The sequence below is a fragment of the Rhamphochromis longiceps genome, linkage group LG12, assembly GCF_057381845.1.
Source record: "Rhamphochromis longiceps isolate RC_006_pf linkage group LG12, R_longiceps_female_GT1.1, whole genome shotgun sequence".
NCBI classification, from domain to species: Eukaryota; Metazoa; Chordata; class Actinopteri; order Cichliformes; family Cichlidae; genus Rhamphochromis; species Rhamphochromis longiceps.
The window spans coordinates 29862325-29879698 of record NC_140568.1 but is presented as its reverse complement, the minus strand read 5'-3'; the positions used below and the strand labels follow the sequence as shown (position 1 = coordinate 29879698).

Sequence of the window (17374 nt, the reverse complement as noted above, 5' to 3'; positions counted from 1 at the left end):
CTGTTGGCTGAGAATGAGAGTGCAAATTTTCTGCGTGCATCCAGGACATCTGACTGTCTCAGGGTGCTAAAAGCTTTCATTAGACTGTCCAGGTGGCAACATGAAGAGGCCTGAGCTTTAAAGTGTGGCAGCAGAGAGATTAAATAACTTCCCCTAGGGATCAATAAAGTATTCCGATTCTGATAATAATAACAATATAATGTGAATATTTCTGCAAACTTGCATTCTTTTATGTCTACAGTCTATAACAACCCTGGTTCCAAAAAAGTTGGGCTGTTGTGTAAAATGTAGATAATGTAATAATACGCAAATCTCATAAACGCACACTATTTCTGGAAAAATATGAGCTCATTTTGAATTTGATGGCAGCAACACATCTTAAAAGAGTTGGGACGGGGCAACGGAAGACCAGAAAAGTACATTTTAGTAAAGAAAAACAAAACATTGAATGCCCATTTTACACCTGATTTTGTTCATCTACAACAGGTCAGTAACGTGATGGAGTATAAAAAGAGCATCTTCGAGAGGCAGAGTTTGTCAGAAGTAAAAGTGGCCTGTGATTCACCAAAAAAGTGAGTTTACAATTTGTGGAATAATTCTGATACTTTCCCACAATGCAAAAATGTGAAGATTTTGAATATTTTGTCATAATATTATCCAAAAAAAATTTCTAAAAAATCTGGACTGCATTAAAAACAGACATGATTCTGTGTTGGAAATCCCTGCATGTGATCAGGAAAACTTCCAGTAATTATTGTCTGTGAACGCAGTTCACCATGCAGGTTAAATGCAACAAAGAAACCGCATGTAAACAGTGATCCAGATCCATGCCATTTTCTCAAAGCTCGTTTAAAATGGACAACGTGGAAATTTTTTCTGTGGTGACAAAAACTTTATTTTGAAATTCTGGAAAATACGGACGCTGAAAACTGTCTAAAACTATCTGGCTTGTTATCGCCGTTCAGTTCAATAATGACTGATGATACTTGAGTGCATCGGTGTGTAGGAATTGGAAGTTTGCAAATCTAAAAATTCACCATCAACACTGAAAGGTATGTAGAGGTTCTAGAGACACGTATGCTCCATCCAGATGACAGCTTTTCTATTTCAGCAACACAGTGCTAATGCAGACTGTATCTATTACAACAGCACGACTCAGTAGAAGAGTCTGGGTACTGAACTGGCCTGCCTTTCAGATGTTTCACCAACTGGAAAGATTTGGAGGATTGTGAAAAATACAACAAAGAAACACAACATTCCTCTCCCAGAAGTCCAGCAGCTGGTTTCCTCGGTTCCCAGATTTTTACAGACTGATTAAAGAAGAGGGGGATGTTACGCAGTGGTAAACATGGCCCTGACCCAACTTTTTTGGGAAGGATGATACCATCAAATATGAAATGAACTTTTTTTTTTTTTTTCATTTTTTAAAATTAATATATGGGTTTAATAGATTTGCAAATCATTGTATTCTGGTGTTATTTACATTTTACATTGTGTCTCAACTTTTGGGGAATTTTGAGTCTACACAGACCATGACTGGTGCATATAAGACAGTGAAAGGCATTGTGTTCTCTTGTTTCTAATATTAACCCACACACTCACACTTCAAGGACAATAAGGATGTAAAAATCCTCCTCCTGTTGTCTCACTTCTCAGTCAGTTTTACATGTACCTGTATACCTCAATATCATAGATGCATACAGCACTCACCATCCTCAGACCTTTAATTTGTTTGACTGAAGTTTAAAGTGTAAGTGTAGGACAACAAACAGAGTTTAACATTATGTGTGTGATATAAGTTAGTTTTTGAAAGTGCATCAAGTAAGTATGGCTTTTTATTCTCTTATGTTTTTATCTTTTGCAGTGTATATGTGCACGGATGAATACGTGTCAGAGACTAAGCAGGTGTTGTATAGCAGTGGTGAGATCTCCTCCTGTGCTGATGAGGGCCTGAAGGTTCGCCTTCCTGTCTCTGAAGCCCATTGAGCTCAGCTGCTCCAGCTCCTCCTTGAACTCTCTCTCTCTGTGATGGACCTGACACAACATGACACGAGAGTTATTTAAAGTCTTACTTATTAAAATAATGTGTGAAAGAATTCAAAATGAGATCATAATTAGCAATTTAATTGTGAATCCTTTTAAACAAATTGGAAAAGATTAATAAACCTTCCCAGATTTAGTGATTTTGTTAACCCAGACACCCAGTTTTGTTTCTGGGTATTTGGGTATGAGTCTCCCTTCAGGTGCAAAAACATCTGGATATGAATCAGAAGAAAGTCCAGGCGATGTGGGAAACAAAGGTAAATGTTTTGGGGAGGAAAAGGAGAGGAGGCGGCATGAAAAAAAGTTTTTATGAATAATTGAACTCAAAGAGATGGCCAAGTCGCTGCTGCGGGGGATAAAAAAGGAGCACTGCAATAAAATCGAAAGCAAAAAAGAGAAATAAGTCAATAAGTTTGTCAGAACCACACTCCCTCACACACTGGAGTAAGCAGCAAAAAGCTCTGTGGCAATAACCACCAGAGCTGAATGCTGGCAGCACTCAGCCGAGTTTAGTGGTTCTGCAGGAAAAAAGCGTCAGTATCTAAGAAAGGGAAAGACTAATGCCACCTTCCTTCCCACCAGAAAACAGCGACTCTACCGGGGCTGTAACCCACTAAGTAAATGTTGGATCCACAAGTAGAAGCACTGACTCTGAAACTTTAACGATTAACTAGAATTTGAGTCACTGAGGCCCAGCTGGACCTGCTTCAGTAGGTTAAAATGTAGGCTATAATAGTTTAAACCACTGAACAAATTAGACATCATTTGGCTCCATGAGATGTAGTGTGGTACTCTAATTTATCCACATTCATACCAGCAGCTGTTAATGCAAGCTGATATCAAGCAGTCAGTCACTCTTTATACTGCGTAGTTTTTTAAAAGTACTGAATCACTAAATATCAAAGGCGTGTATCATTTGCCTGCCTAAGGGAAATTCTCATTTACTGTCAAAATGCTATTTACTACTGATATTTTAAATTGAGACTCAACGTTGGAGACAGACAAAAAGTTTATAAGGTAGTACCTCGTTATTAGTGTTAGCCAGGGCCTGTAGCATCTGCTGTACAAACTGCTGCTGCTGCTGCTCTGTCGCTGAAGCAGCCTGTTGGCCGCTTCCTGATTGGCTGTTCGGAATGGAGTCAGATGGATGCTCAGAAGTGGCACCGATACCTGTTCCAGTGTTTCCGAGAGCATTCCTGCATGACGGGCAAGACTGGCGATAAGGTTTCTCTGTCTTTGAAACACAGTTCTTCCACCACAATAGATCTCCTTAGGTTGTTTTTACTCACGCAGGTATGAGAGCTGGAGCCTCTGCAGCCAGAGTATGCAAGCCCTGTTGGATCTGCAACAGAGCCTCCATGGCTCTGGGGTTCAACATGGCCGAGAGCAGCTCTGGAGCCTGCATCTGCACATTATTGATAATGGCAAAGTTATTAATCATACCCACTGAGCAACGGAGTCAGAGTAGAATCGTTTTCCTGCATTGCTAAAGATGATCATATCTACATGGATTTTATGAAAAACCATGGCATCTGTCCAGGAACAAGAAAATTATTAGTGTTCCTAATGTATTGCAGACATCTAATCCAGCTGAAAGACAGCAGGTTAACAGTTAGAGGAATAAGCAGACCTGCTGCAGAAAGACAGGGATCTCCTTTCTCATTTGCTGCTGCAGCTGAGGATTTCCAGCCAACAAAGGGTGGCTCAGAAGCATCTGCAACAATGCAAAAATGAAAGCAGGATGAACTATATAAGATATCTCTGCTGTTTAGGAAGAAGGAAATGTTGTCCTGCAGTTGCCTAGTGAAAATACTGCACATTTAAGAATTAAAGTGTCCATGCATCACCTGTGCAGCCAGGTCAGGGTTCTGGCTAAGGCAGTTTAAAAGACTGCTGACGTATGGCCCAGACAGCAGGCTCTCCAATAGACCTGGACTGGCAGTGATCTCTTCTAGCAGTGACTGCATGCCTGAAGCAGGAAGCCATTAATAGAATATTTTAAAAAGCAGTTCAATGATATCTTTAAAATATTTAACACATTTAAAAACATATAACCTAAGAATGCCTCAAGCATAAAGCTCATGCCTGCTGTGATGCTGCTTTGAGAGTTTGACCTAGCTCTGGATGTGGCAGTCAGTTCACTGAGAGGATCTGTCGAGTGACCAGAGAACGTCTGATTGGATTCACCCTCCAGTATGTGGTGATTTCCGGGTGATGTAGTCACCGATGCAGATGCTCCTACCTTCTGGTAAAAGGCAAAGCAGATATTAAAAAGAAAACAGGTTAAGCATACAAGATAAGTTTAACCTGACCTATAATAATCATCATTTTCAAAGTCACACCTGTAATTTTGCTTCTGGGTCAGAATTGTCAGTAATGACTTCAGGATTTTCCTGCTCTGACTGCAAATTTTCTAAAGCTTTGTCCTCATTGTTCATCATTTCTTCTATCATGTCAGGGTTCTTGATGAGCTCCAGCAACTGGAAAGAGAGATAAGTGCAAAAACATACTCAAAATATCGGAGGGAGAAATCAGGCAAGGAGGAAGCAACTGTACTCATACTGCAGTGAAATTAGAAAGGTTAAAATAACATTTTTGCAAGTGTCTACTCTAATGTTAGTACAGATGTTACAATGCTCTGACATCCACTATACCCACCTGTGTTATGACATCTTTGTCGTTAAGCATATCTTCCACTTCTGGGTTTGTTTGCAGGAGCTGCTGAATTTGGGGATTAGACAGAATGAGCTTTCTGATAAGTTGAGGGCTAGAGGTGGAGAGGGTGCTCTGCACAAAGGGGCTGCCCAGGAGACGGTGCATCATTTCTGGGTCAGCCAGCAATCTGTTCTCCATCTGGCGCTGGAGCTCCGGGAAGAAGCTAGTCCCGCTGTCTTCAAGGACAAGGCTGTCCAGACCTTCTACTACAGAAACAAGGTGGAATCAACAGAATGACAGATTATAAGTTCACTGAGGAGCTGAGTACAGAGCAGCAGCTGAAGCTCAAACAAAGAAGTCTGGAGAAATGAGAACCACAAACTAGATTTATGAAAATAGTTAAAGGCGAGAAGAGTTCCCGTGTTCTGCACATCTTACCCAGGCAGAGAGGAGAAGTAGGGGAAGGTGTGATGTTATCCGGTTCAGGGTGGAGGTCTGGGTCAGTGGGAGGTGGAGCAGATGAATGCTGAGGCCTAAGACAGATACCCAGTTGTTTTTTCTTTTTTTACATAAGTTTGGTATAAATAGACTGTATATCAAAGGAACCTGAAGGCAGAAGTTACTTATTACTTAAAATTACTTCTACAATTTTAATTTTAAAGAGCAGAGTGTGCAGATCTCTGACTGAGAATCTTTGCAGACATAATATTTTGTTTAATACTTCATGTGATAGTGGGGTGATCAGATTCTATCAAATTAAATGTGGAGCAAAATGTACGTTGATGTGGGACAAAGTGGGAGACACTACCAGTGCTTTATATATACGACCTAAAATGTGACTTATATGTAATGTTCTCCCTGTACTCTAAAATCTCACCTTCCACAAGCTTCCAAGTAATAAGTAGTTTTCTTGGCTTTTTCATAGATTTATTTGATTTGCTTTGGGAAGACACTCATTAAATTCTGATAAATTTAATATTTTATTTGCTCTATTTTAATATTTTATTTTACTGGGTTTTAATGTAGTTTTTCATGAGGCTATATATTTTTATATATTTATATTATATATTATTTCTATATTCCCTGCTCTCTGCACAGACATTTTATAAAAGCCAAATAGAAAAGTGAAAGTTCTGTATTGTTGCACTTTGAAAACTAGAGCCAATAAAAATGTGGAATATTCTCTGAATATGCACAATAAACAGCAAAGAATAAAAATGCTGTGTAGTCCCAATGTGGTACATGTGGTATCCAATGTAAGGCAGTGTTTTTAATATTTACTATGATTTAAAAGCAAATAATAAATATAGCTACAGCTAATGAATGTGCAGTTGCCTTTTATTAGTGCCAGATTTGTCTGCAATATTTTCTTAAGAGGTCACTAAAGTTCTTTGCAGCTGACTCTGTTGCATAAGTAAGGCGCAAAACACAGGAGGAACAATATTTAACACAAGCGCACACAATGATTTACTGACATATGTGACATGTAATTTAAAAAAGAAAGTAAAATCTGTCTTATTTTTTTTTTCTTGATATTGAAATGAACTGACTACACTGTGTTTAGAAAACAGCACAATTTTTTGTAAATTCCCAATAAACTCACCACGCCTATGAGCACTATTTGGGTGATTGGACTCACATACAATTTTGCCCCTTTTAGTAAATCTGGACCTATATCTTTATTTTCTTTATCTTTATTAATACCAAATGTTGGTTTATTACTAGCGACGGCATGAACCCATGCCATAAACAGAGCAGGTTGTTCATACCTTTGGATCATGCTGAGGCGTACCGACCCATTTAGTCCTTTAAAGTGACTCAAGGGTTCAGAGTCTTTGAGGACTCGACTGGAGTGGATCAGAACCAGCTCCTCTGCTGAGGCTCCCAGGTGCTCTGACAGACCCCATTTAAACTGCACACACAGAAACACACAACCCCCATTGTTATTTAATGGTGTATTTAATGGTGATAACCCCCATTGTACCAGCTCAAAGATCAGCAGCAAAGACACCAGGGGCATATCCAGACAGGGGCCTCGGGTGGCACCAGCCAATATAACTTCCATCCTGGGGTCTCTCCACCAAAACCGTTAGATGAGGGCAGTGAAAGAAACAGTAATTCAATGTAGCAGAGTATGACTATTCAAGACTTTACTTAAGTACAGTTCCAGTGTACTTCTACTTTAAGTGATTTATGTTATGGTGTTTTCTATTTAAATTTACTATCTTTTGGAAGCAAATACTGTACTCTGCACTTCACACCATTTATTTTAGGAATTCAGTGAATTATTATTTTGAAGATTTTAAAATAGGAATCTACATAGTTATGGAATGCCAGGACTGCCAGAATTAATTAATTAAATACACCATTAAATAATTAATTCAATGTGTCAATAATTAATTAATTAAATATGTCATAAATATGTATTTAATTTATTATTGACACATTTAATAAATTATTTAATGGCGTATTTAATTAACTCATTTTGGCAGCCCTGGCATTCCATAGATGGTACATTATGCGGTTTGACTATAAATAAAGCGTACATGTAATATAATCATCTCCGGTGGAAAGATTTAAGTGATATACACATTAACAAACCAGTAACTACAATCCAATATATGATTTTGAATTGTGTGACAACAGTAAACCCACTGAATACACCCATATACATATAATAACATACAATCAGTGGCCACTTCATTAGGTACAACTATTCAGCTGCTAGTTAAACACAAATATCTAATCAGCCAGTCAAACATTTAGAGTAGAAAACATGATTAAAATGACCTGCTGAAGTTCAAACATGCTGCTGATGTTGAGAGCATCAGAATAGGAAAGAAAGGTGATCTGGCGATGGTTGTTTGAGAAAGACATGGTGATCTGAGCACTTTACAAACTGCTGATTTCCTATGATTTTAGCACATAATTGTCTCTAGGGTTTACAGAGAATGATCTGAAAAAGAGAAAATATCCAAGGAGTGGTCATTATCTGGGTGACAATGTCTTTTTGATGTCAGACGTCAGAGGAGCATGGCCAGACTTCTTCAAGCTGAAAGGAACGCAACAACTCAAATAACCCCTCTTTACAACCATGCATGCAGAAGAGCGTCTCTGAACACACAACACGTCACACTTTGAACAAGATGGGCTACAGCAGCAGGAGACCACAGCAGGTTTCAGTCCTGTCAGTTAAGAATAGGAAACTAAAAGTATGATTCAGCAAAACTGGACAGTATGAGATTGGGAAAACATTGCCTGGTCTGAAGAGTCTCAGTTTCTGCTGTGAAATTCAAATGGTACACAGTCAGAATTTGGGGTAAAGAACAGGAAATTATTGATTCATCCTGTCTTGTATCAGAGGTTTCGCCAGTGGTGGTGTAGTAATGGTTTGGAGGATATTTCACTGGCACACTTTGGGTACCTTAGTACAACTAAGCTTCACGTAAACACCACAGCCTACCGGAGTACAGTTGGTGGTCACTGTGACCCAAGGCGACCCTTTATCCATCTTCTGATGGCTGTTTACAGCACAATAAGGAGCCATGCCACAAAACTCAAATCCTCTTACACTGGTGTCCTGAACATGACAATGAGTTCACTGTACTCAAATGACTTCCACAGTCACCAGACCTCAATCTAGTGGAGCACCTTTGGGATGTCAAACATGGATGTAAATGATAAATGGACTGGTTCCTGTGTACAACATGCCTCATTCGTCCATTCATACAGCAGCACTGTACTTCATTGGTTTCTATCAAACATACGCACGCACATTTACACTCTGATAGATGCATCAGAAACCAACTTGGGGTTAGTATCTCCAGGATATTTAGCACGCAGATATAAAGGGACTGAACCGACCTTCTGATTAGTAGATGGCGTGCTCTAGCTCCTGAGCTACAGCCACCCCCTGTGATGTACACCAACAACTGTGTGATGCTCTCATGTCATGTGAAGATGCTGATAACTGCTTCCAGCACCTTGTTGAATCTATACCACAAACTTAAAGGGCGTCCAGATGTAACTAATGAAGTGGCCTTTGAATTATATTTTGTTACTGGATTCAGGGCCACTCTTTAGCTAGTACTCAACTTCGTGCTAAATACTTAAAAAAATACTCCTTTTTTGCCTCTTTTCACACAGTTATTCCATTCAAAACAATCTTCAAACGTGCAGAGTCACTTTTCACATAATAAATCTGTATTAGCACTCTGGGCTGCACATGAGTCCAATTCCAATTTATATACCACATTAGTACCTTTAGTGATCCGCCCCCTTAGTTCTTTAGCCACGTAAATTAACAAAAACATTAATTTCAGTCTGTTATGGCATGAAAATAAAAGTCTCAGTGACGTTGTCAGCCTGTTATTACAAGGCTCTGAGGCCAGCTGGCTGATTGTGCTTCCCTGACCTGTCTGACGGTGCAGTCTCCTCTAACGATGAAGTCTCTGCTCTCCGTGACACTTGTGACGGTAACGTGGATCCTTTCAGCCCTGCGGCGGTGTCTCGGTGTTGTAGTTTCGTCTTTCACTGCTGCCGACATCACTTGTCCGGCCCGCGGGCCTTTAAACACGGTGCAGAGCAGGAGCACACCGTCCCGACGCGGGCTGCGTGTCTGTCCCGATGACTCGGCAATAAGTTATGCGGATGTGTGCCAGCTGAGGCCACACCGGTCACTGAGGTGGACACGCAAAGCCCACACCTAGCTGCTACTATGCACAGATCTGATGCCCCTGCTGCCTGTTATAACAGTTTTTGAGTGCACTTCGACTAACAAAAATAAAATACTTAATAATAAGCCAGTTATGTAACCAGACTTAACTTAAAGATATAGTGCACCATAAAAATCAGACAGCAGTTCAAATCCTAGATGCTCTCAGTTCACTTTTAAACTCTCATTCCAGCAACAATAATGAATCATTATAATTTTAACAGCCTCCAAAGGTGACGCACAGGTGATAAGTGGTAATTGATGACAATAGTCTAAAAAATTTTTAAATCCTTCTTCCTTTTGAGATTTGACCCAAGCAGATTTAAAGTATCTTATTTTCATCTGGCTCATGTTAACATCTAATGACTCAAATACAATTTTTTTTTGGCTTGTTTGAGGCACTTTTACACTTTTTTTTAAAATTCCTCTTAGGCTCTTCGATGCTTTCACACACAAAAAGTAAAACCACATTTTCACTGAAAAAGTAATTTATTTACTTAACAGTGGGAAAATAAAGAAACAAAACAACTTTGCATTACACACCTGTCATTTTGGCAACAAAACCTTTAAAGATCAGGCACAGAGCCTTCAACAGTACAGGAGATCCAGAGGCACTCTGAGGCCTGAAGAGGGCAGCACGATGTGCCAAGCAGCTACTTTAACACAAGCTTAGAACGTTTGTCGCTATTTCAGAAAGCCTCTTGTAAATCTTATTTAATTGTGTAACATATCGTGCCAAATCTAGCTTTTTCTGTTAGTGTGTGTGTGTGTGTGTGTGTGTGTGTTTAGGGAGGGCATGCAAAACAGACTGACCAGGAGTCTAAGATTTAACAACAACAACAACAACAAAAAAACCCTGATTTTGATCAATAGTGGGAATATTCTTCAGGGGTTTCTTCATTTGTTTATTTCATTTTGTTTTCAGGCATTTTCCTTCTGAAACCTTCATAGATCTGCCTCTGAGCCCTTCTTCCCTTTCTTGTTTCCCTGTGAAACAGAAAATTGCAGAAAGGACACAATTATTTATGGATATCAGATCTGTTTGTGTGCTTTTATTAATTCAAGTCAAAAGATGGATGTAGAAACAGAACATAAATGAGGCAAACACAGTCTTTATCAACTGGGGAAAAAAGAAAAAAAAAGAAACCATATTGACTTAAAAATAAAGAAAAAGTGTTCAAATGCTCTGACCTGAATCTAAGCTCACTGCTCCCCTGACTGGGCCGAGTAAACTCTTTATGTTTCTGTCCTTTGGCTTACTTACGCTGACACTTTCTGACTTTACCTGCCTTACAGGCTGAAGTTTTTCTGTTAGGTTTCCACAGTTTCTACAGAAATCCACGAAAGCAATGAGGTGCATGCATGATCATAAACTAGTATGCAGTCAGTTCAGCGTAAATGAAGATGGAGACAACACTTTAACACCAGTTCTTCTCTCCTACAATGAAGATACCACACAGAAGAGTATTTGTACTCTCACCTGGTGCTTTGGTTGTTCTGACTGCAGTCCTTTTACTTTAGATCTCTCTTGTTCGAGGGCAGCGTGCAATAATGTTACCTAATTAAAATGAAAAACACAGATTTACAAATTTAGAATCCCCCCCAACACTCTCTCACACACACACACACACACACACACGTGGTTACACAGTTACAGACCTGTGAAGACAGCTCTTCTTTAATATGCAGTAGCTCCTCTACCTGTAGAAGAATTTCTGCTTTGTCTTTCACTGAAAAAGAGAGAGAACAGAAACATCACACACGATATCTTCATCAGGAAAGGAAAGGATAGTCAAAACAACCACTTTTTGGACAATGATTCTCCCCCACAGTGGGTTTTAAATCAAGACAATTGAGATGTGACTCAATCGCAGGCAAACACATTACATTCGTTGTTTAGCAATTGCAGACAACAACATACATATTCCTCTATATTCAGTCAATCCTACCTTTGTTTGCAGGTCACTCTTACTTACATTGACTTCTCTTTGGATCTCTTATTAGGAGTTGGAGGGAAAAGTTAAGAAATGCAAGTTCACTTAGAACAGCAGCTTTCATCTACTTCATTTGTCATGAAATAAGACGGCCTTAGCCGTCTATGAAAATGCTAGTCAGTCAATTCTGCCATTACTTTTGAACCACTGAAAATGGAGGACTGTGCATAAATATATCGATAATTCAGAATCATTTAATGCAGAAGTCTGCACCTCACCCACATCTCGATTGTTTGATTTAAAATCCAGAAGTGTTGTCTTGTTGTACAGAAGAAAAAATTACAACAACAACAAAAAAGTGTCATTGTTCAAATACTTTTGGACCAAACTGTATCTACTGTGTTATCAAACTCACTCTCTCCCTGCTGCAGCATCTTCAGCAGCTGAGCATTTCTTGCTTTCACCTCTTTGTATTTTACCTGCAGAGACAAAAAGAAAGATTCTTTTTGTAGCACTGGACACAACAGTGACGCAATAAGTGTTGGCTGCAGGTGTGGTCACCTTTCCTTTTTTCTGTCACAGTGTTACAGTGGGGAACGCTCATATTAATCATGCATATAGTTTCAACGACGAGTGAAATAAGCCAAAAGCTTCAGACTGATCAACATGCTCACGTTCTGACATTTTCAACTCTTGTCTCTGTATGGTGTTACTGAGAGTGGATGCACTAACGTGGTTATCTCAGACTCACAGCTTTGATTTGATTTGATTTGCTTTTCGGTAATCTCAGTTCAGTGAGAGACTGAGATTACCGAAAAGCACCACTGAACGACACAGGAAATCATTCCTGCCTGTGGCCATCTCCCTGTACAACGCATCCACTTAACACACTGTTTGCTGCTACAGCTACACATGTTTCTTTTCCAACTATTTATTTATAAGTGACTTATGTATGTATGTATGTATGTATGTATGTATGTATGTATGTATGTATATATATGTATATATTGTACTATTCTTAGTTAGCGTATTGTCTGTCTTGTCTTAATGTTGGTTTAAAATGGAGCACTGTAACAAAAAATAATTTCCCCCAGGGATCAATAAAGTATTCTGATTCTGATTCTGATTTGGCTCTGTGCTGTTTAAAGGGCAGCAAATCAGCGGAAAGTGGCTCGCAGGGAGAGGAACTAAAACTGCTTGTTTCACACAGTCAAAGAGGGCTGAACAAAGGCAAGAATGAGAAAAATTGTATTTTTGAATTATGAATCATCCAAAGCTACTCTAGTAGAGTCCAGTGATAAAAATATGCAGTTGAAAATTAAATATGTAGACTTTTTTTTTTTTTTACAGAAGAAGTCCACACTAACTAACAGTGCCATAGCAGCCCACAGCCTACGTGAGTTGAGTAAGAACATCTTAATGATGATGACAAACCAACACTAAACCCAACCTGTTTGGCTTTAAACATGGCAGAGATTTTTCTGATTAACTTCACCGTTTCTACAGCTGTGAAAATCAAATTTCCTTTTTGTGACTCATCATACAGGAAAAGACAAAGAAAATCACTGTCCTTCTGAAACTGAAAGATGATTAGATCAGATAACTGTTTATGGGTGCTGACCTCCCACTGTGAAATGTTTTTTTTCAGCTTATCAATTTCCTGATCTTTCTTCTCCAGCTCATACTTCAGCTGCTCCGCTCTGGGGTCCTAACAGGAAGAAAAACATGAAATAAAATCAGCAAGTAAAGAAAAAGAAACTTCACTTTGGTAATGGTGCATGTATGCAGTTTCACAAACAGCTTTTCAGATGTACCTTGAGGCAGTTAATCACTAACCAAAACTCAAAGGAAAAGCTAACTTTGTTCACTTTCATACCCGAGTTAATGAGAGAGCTACGCGAGTATTTTGTGGTACTTGTGTCCACTCACTGGTTCGTGTTCTGTTGACGTGCTGACTTCTTGTCCCTGGCTGTTCGTATACTGCTCGCGTCTTTTCTCCCGTTGGATTATCCGACTGACATCATCTTCCAACTTATTAAAAAAACGTTCGTCCTGCCCGACTCCCAGTGCTAAATTAGCCGTTCTGGAGTCCTGGAAGGTAATTTGGTTGATGTTTTACACATTTTTTTAAGTTACAAACAAAATATTAAAAAATTAATTTTATCTTTAATTTGTCCCTCACTTGTTCATTCACATTTCTGTGCAATCTATAAAATATAAAGTAAACAGAGTGGAACCGGCTCACCTCTTTCTCTTGTTTTCTACTTAAATTTTCTGCAAAGAGAAAACACAATGCAATAACTAGTTACAAGAAAATAACAATATATGCAATGTAGTAAATCATATATATGAGGTCCATATATAAGACTTTAAAGTAATCTGTAAGCTGGTCTCACCTGCACTGCTTTCAGCCTGGAAGTCTTGCAGAGAAACTGTCTTTTTGTCTTTTGCCTGCTGATTCTTCTTTTTGTCCTTCTTGCCTCCACCTTCTTTTCCTGACCGTGACTTTGGCGAGGACGTGTTTGTGTTGCTCTGATGAATGAAAGCAGATGCTTTGACTTCAGTTAGCTCAAGTTCTTGCTTTGCATACCAGAAATAAATTCTGTTTTGTTTTTAACCCACAGAAACTCAGGCAGAGTCATTTAAAACAAGATCCTTTAATCACCAACATGAAGAAGGAATAAGGTAATACGCTGACTTATAATTTAAGTGAACATGTCACAGGTGTGTCAGAGCGATGTGCGACTTACGTAAAAGTGAGCATACAGCTCTGACATCTGTGCCCCCAAATGTGGCTTTCAAAATGAGAATATTAGTGTTTTTCTGCAGCGTACCTGCTTCTGTTGTTCATACTCCAGTTTACTTAAAATCAAGGCTTTTTCCAAGTCTGCCTCATATAGTTCTGTGGTTATCTAAAAGAAAAGGAAGAACATTGAATTTTAGGGACTTTTCGTGCTGTGTGTAAGGTCAGGTGTGGCCTGTGCTGCTCTATGAGGGACAGTCATACAAGTTTTACTATCTCACTCATCTGTAATGTGAGTAGCTGTCATTTCTAAACCTGCTCGTCTCTCTGCTTCCACTGCTGCCAACCCTCCGACGGTGTATCCTGGTCCACCGACGTAGGATTGAGAAGTTCACCGGCTATTCCTGACAGCGTCATACAGGGAGAAGGGGCAGAAGATTTCTGAGGAATCTTTTTGAAGGCCAGATTACGCAACTAATAGAGAGAAAGATAAAACAACCTGATGTCATCATTATTGACATAAACACAAATTCTATTGTTAGCTGTAGAAACCATCAACTTGTCTATGTGCGCGCAGCAACAACAAAAAACGGTCTGTTTTCTCAGGATGTATGCTGCCTGTGGTTTGTGTCTGTGGAGTGGAGGAGGATTTGTTAATGTGTTTAAGTGGGTGTTGGGCCTGAACACATTCCTTTTAATTGTGCTGCAACATTGTTATTCTCAGAGCTGAACATTTTCATTTTCCCCGTTTTGTTTTTTAACGAACCGGTCAATAAAATATATATATATTTTTTAATATTTACAGAGTCCAAGGAGACAGTCTTCAAATCTTCACATTACAGATTCTGAGGCAAGATCATGTTTTAACTCCCTGCTTATGTAAGTCTAATTTCTGTCTAACTACAGTCAGATGCAAGAACAAAAAACCAGAAAACTTGCACTTTGAACTGATTAACTGTGCTGAAACCAATTTTTTATTATTTAGTATTTTTTCCTGGGATTGGACCAATTCCATATAAGAATTTAGCCTGCAAAATCCACTGGATGCTGTCTACTCCTATGTTATTTGATTTATTAAAGATGAAAGCTATCACACTGGCAGCTTTGAATAAAAATCTGGCCAGATATCAGTATCACCAAGAAGGCAGAAAGCATACCTGCATGCTCATTTATGAGGACTTGGTATGTAGGCTTCTGCAATGTAATAGCTTTAGATAAGTTCAGCGCTGATAACCAGAGACTAGTTTCACAACCATCACCAAATGATGTTAAAAATCATAGGGGTTTGTCTGAATCTTGAGGTTTTCTCTGTAATATTGCACTTTACAATATAAAATTTTAATGACCTCAACGAAATACAACTTACACACTTATCATCTGAACAGCATTTGTTTCACTTCATTAGTAGCAAGCACACCAAAAGCAAACCACAACCTGTTTACCTCTCCCTGCCCTCTGCAGTTTCGCTTCAGGAGAAGTGAAACGACTGAAGAGCCTGATCTTTCTTCATGTCACTGCAAAATAACACATATGTAAGAGGCAGAGAGCTGCAGGCTGTTCATCTCACTCATTCACCTCATTTGCCTCACTCTGCTGCTGCTCTTTCTTCTTCTTCTTCTTGTCTTTCTTCTTGTCATTGCCCTGAGCAGCTTTCCCTCCGGCTGCACCTGCTTTTCCTTGTCGGGGCTTCCCAGAGGAGTCCCGTCCAGTTTTGGTGGTAGCCTTCCCCGACTCGGAGGTGTCCGAATCCGAATCTGAATCTATCTGTAGCAGGGCAAAGCGGGATGCTGTGGTGGGGACTGTGATCATTGCAGACGATGCCATCGTGAGAAGGCAAACTGAACGATGAAAGCAGATAAATGTACAACAGTTTATTCAGAATAACTTAGAGCAGATCATAAAATGACGAGTTAGCGCATATTCACAACCTGTTTGTTTGTTGTTGGGTTTTTTTTAGTACCACAGTATTTCAGCCAACACCTCCATACAAAGCTACACACGGAGTCAGCACTGTGATCTTATGACAACAGACAGTATTACAGATAAATGTAAACCATTTAAAGAGCTCCGTTACAAACAGTTAGTGGACACAGCTAGATTAGCATCGCATAGCAGCAGCGTAACAGCTAAGGCTTAGCCAGTGTTGTTAGCTCCTAAACAAGTGCAAAAGTGCCGCTCCATGTCAGTTAAAAGCACACGCGTGGACTCACGTTGATCTCCTTTTTTCAATGCGCTCACTGACTTGTGTTAAAGAAGGATTACTCACATGAAAACTGTCTGAGGATACTTTCACCTGTTCGCAAAGGGGCTGAGGGTTATCGTTGGTTTGCTACCAGCGATTGTCTCAAAAGAGTACAGAAGCCCGGCGGTGTCAAAAAGGGAAAAGGCTGGGATTCCCTTATCCTCTGCGATGCGGATGCAGAAAAAGAAGTGTTTACGATATGTGCAGATATATCGGTTATTGTGTGCAGCATGTGCGCAGTTTGTTGACCGAATCGCTTTTTAAGGCCAACTGCACAATACTAAGCGATTATCGCACAATAACTAGCTAGTTTAGCCTGTTGTCATGGTTACACCTTAGTTGTCGGATGTCCAATCACGACCTACCGTGTTCGTCATATTACAACAACTATCATATCACCATGACAACCGAACGGAAATACGCATTGGCGTAAAACAAATTGAAATATAGGACAAAGATAACCCAAGTAAATATAAAATGTAAATTTAAAGGTTGATTTCATTTATTAAGAAAAGAACTATCCAAACCTACCTGCAAAAGTAATTGCCCCTTAATTCTAATGCTTTTAATTTATAAATTTCATTGTCAAGTATGTTGGTTTTATTGCATGTTAAAAAATAGTGACCGCATTTGCAAGTTTTTTTTAATTACTAGTGTATAAAATGTACAAGAAGAGAAAGATCACAGCACCCTCACACCAAAATTAGGTTTGAATAAGCCCAGATAATCAAGACAATACAGTGAGGTGAGCATTTTAGTGTGTTTAATAAATTAGATTGTGAAAAGAGTAAACCAATATAAAAATAATAATAATTTACACAGCAATCAACATAAAACTACATACATAAAGTCCACACAAAGTTGTCATCAAAAAGCTTTATAATCCTGCAACAGTGCAGCATATTAAACCTTAAGCATTCACAATGAAGGATTAAAGATAGTGCTCCATAAACAAAATTGCTTTAACTAATTAATGAAAACTGTCTACGTTTTATGAGAATGTTCCAGCTTGCTGACTGACTTTGCATCAATGTAGTGGATAT

The 17374-nt window shown here is 39.1% G+C and overlaps 2 protein-coding genes across 5 annotated transcripts; both read right to left on the bottom strand.

Moving 5' to 3' along the window:
• Nucleotides 1-570: 570 nt before the first annotated feature.
• Nucleotides 571-9492, bottom strand: LOC146657560 (ubiquilin-1-like). Of its 4 annotated transcripts, none has more exons than XM_085425734.1 (11): nt 9113-9492; nt 6468-6610; nt 5137-5231; nt 4702-4964; nt 4386-4523; nt 4099-4285; nt 3891-4012; nt 3674-3757; nt 3333-3448; nt 3068-3239; nt 571-2034 (listed from the first exon to the last, which is right to left on the bottom strand). In XM_085425734.1, the coding sequence occupies exons 1-11, from the start codon at nt 9242-9244 to the stop codon at nt 1891-1893; spliced, it is 1596 nt and encodes a 531-aa protein (XP_085281860.1). In that variant the 5' UTR covers nt 9245-9492; the 3' UTR covers nt 571-1890. The 4 variants fall into 4 exon arrangements, with proteins under 4 accessions (XP_085281860.1, XP_085281859.1, XP_085281862.1 ...); XM_085425733.1 differs by having other exon boundaries at nt 4099-4288; nt 9113-9491; XM_085425736.1 differs by having other exon boundaries at nt 4129-4285; nt 9113-9491.
• A 677-nt stretch (nt 9493-10169) lies between these two features.
• gkap1 (G kinase anchoring protein 1) lies at nt 10170-16621 on the bottom strand. The gene is made up of 12 exons (XM_085425732.1): nt 16356-16621; nt 15665-15927; nt 14405-14563; nt 14181-14258; nt 13743-13878; nt 13592-13620; nt 13276-13437; nt 12968-13054; nt 11762-11825; nt 11072-11142; nt 10893-10970; nt 10170-10399 (listed from the first exon to the last, which is right to left on the bottom strand). The coding sequence occupies exons 2-12, from the start codon at nt 15911-15913 to the stop codon at nt 10358-10360; spliced, it is 1155 nt and encodes a 384-aa protein (XP_085281858.1). The 5' UTR covers nt 15914-15927; nt 16356-16621; the 3' UTR covers nt 10170-10357.
• Between the last annotated feature and the right edge of the window lie 753 nt (nt 16622-17374).

Bases quoted from the DNA above. Each gene is read 5' to 3' on its own strand.
- LOC146657560 (XM_085425733.1), bottom strand. From the start codon at position 9,244: ATGTCGGCAGCAGTGAAAGACGAAACTACAACACCGAGACACCGCCGC. The intron at 4,013-4,098 runs GTTATATGTTTT...TTCCTGCTTCAG, and splicing joins TATGCTTGAGGCATTCTTAG to GCATGCAGTCACTGCTAGAA. The intron at 3,240-3,332 runs GTGAGTAAAAAC...CCCGTCATGCAG, and splicing joins GCTCCAGCTCTCATACCTGC to GAATGCTCTCGGAAACACTG.
- gkap1 (XM_085425732.1), bottom strand. From the start codon at position 15,913: ATGGCATCGTCTGCAATGATCACAGTCCCCACCACAGCATCCCGCTTT. The intron at 14,564-15,664 runs GTGAATGAGTGA...TCTCTCTATTAG, and splicing joins AGCAGAGTGAGGCAAATGAG to TTGCGTAATCTGGCCTTCAA. The intron at 13,055-13,275 runs GTGAGTGGACAC...TCTTCCTGTTAG, and splicing joins CGTCAACAGAACACGAACCA to GACCCCAGAGCGGAGCAGCT.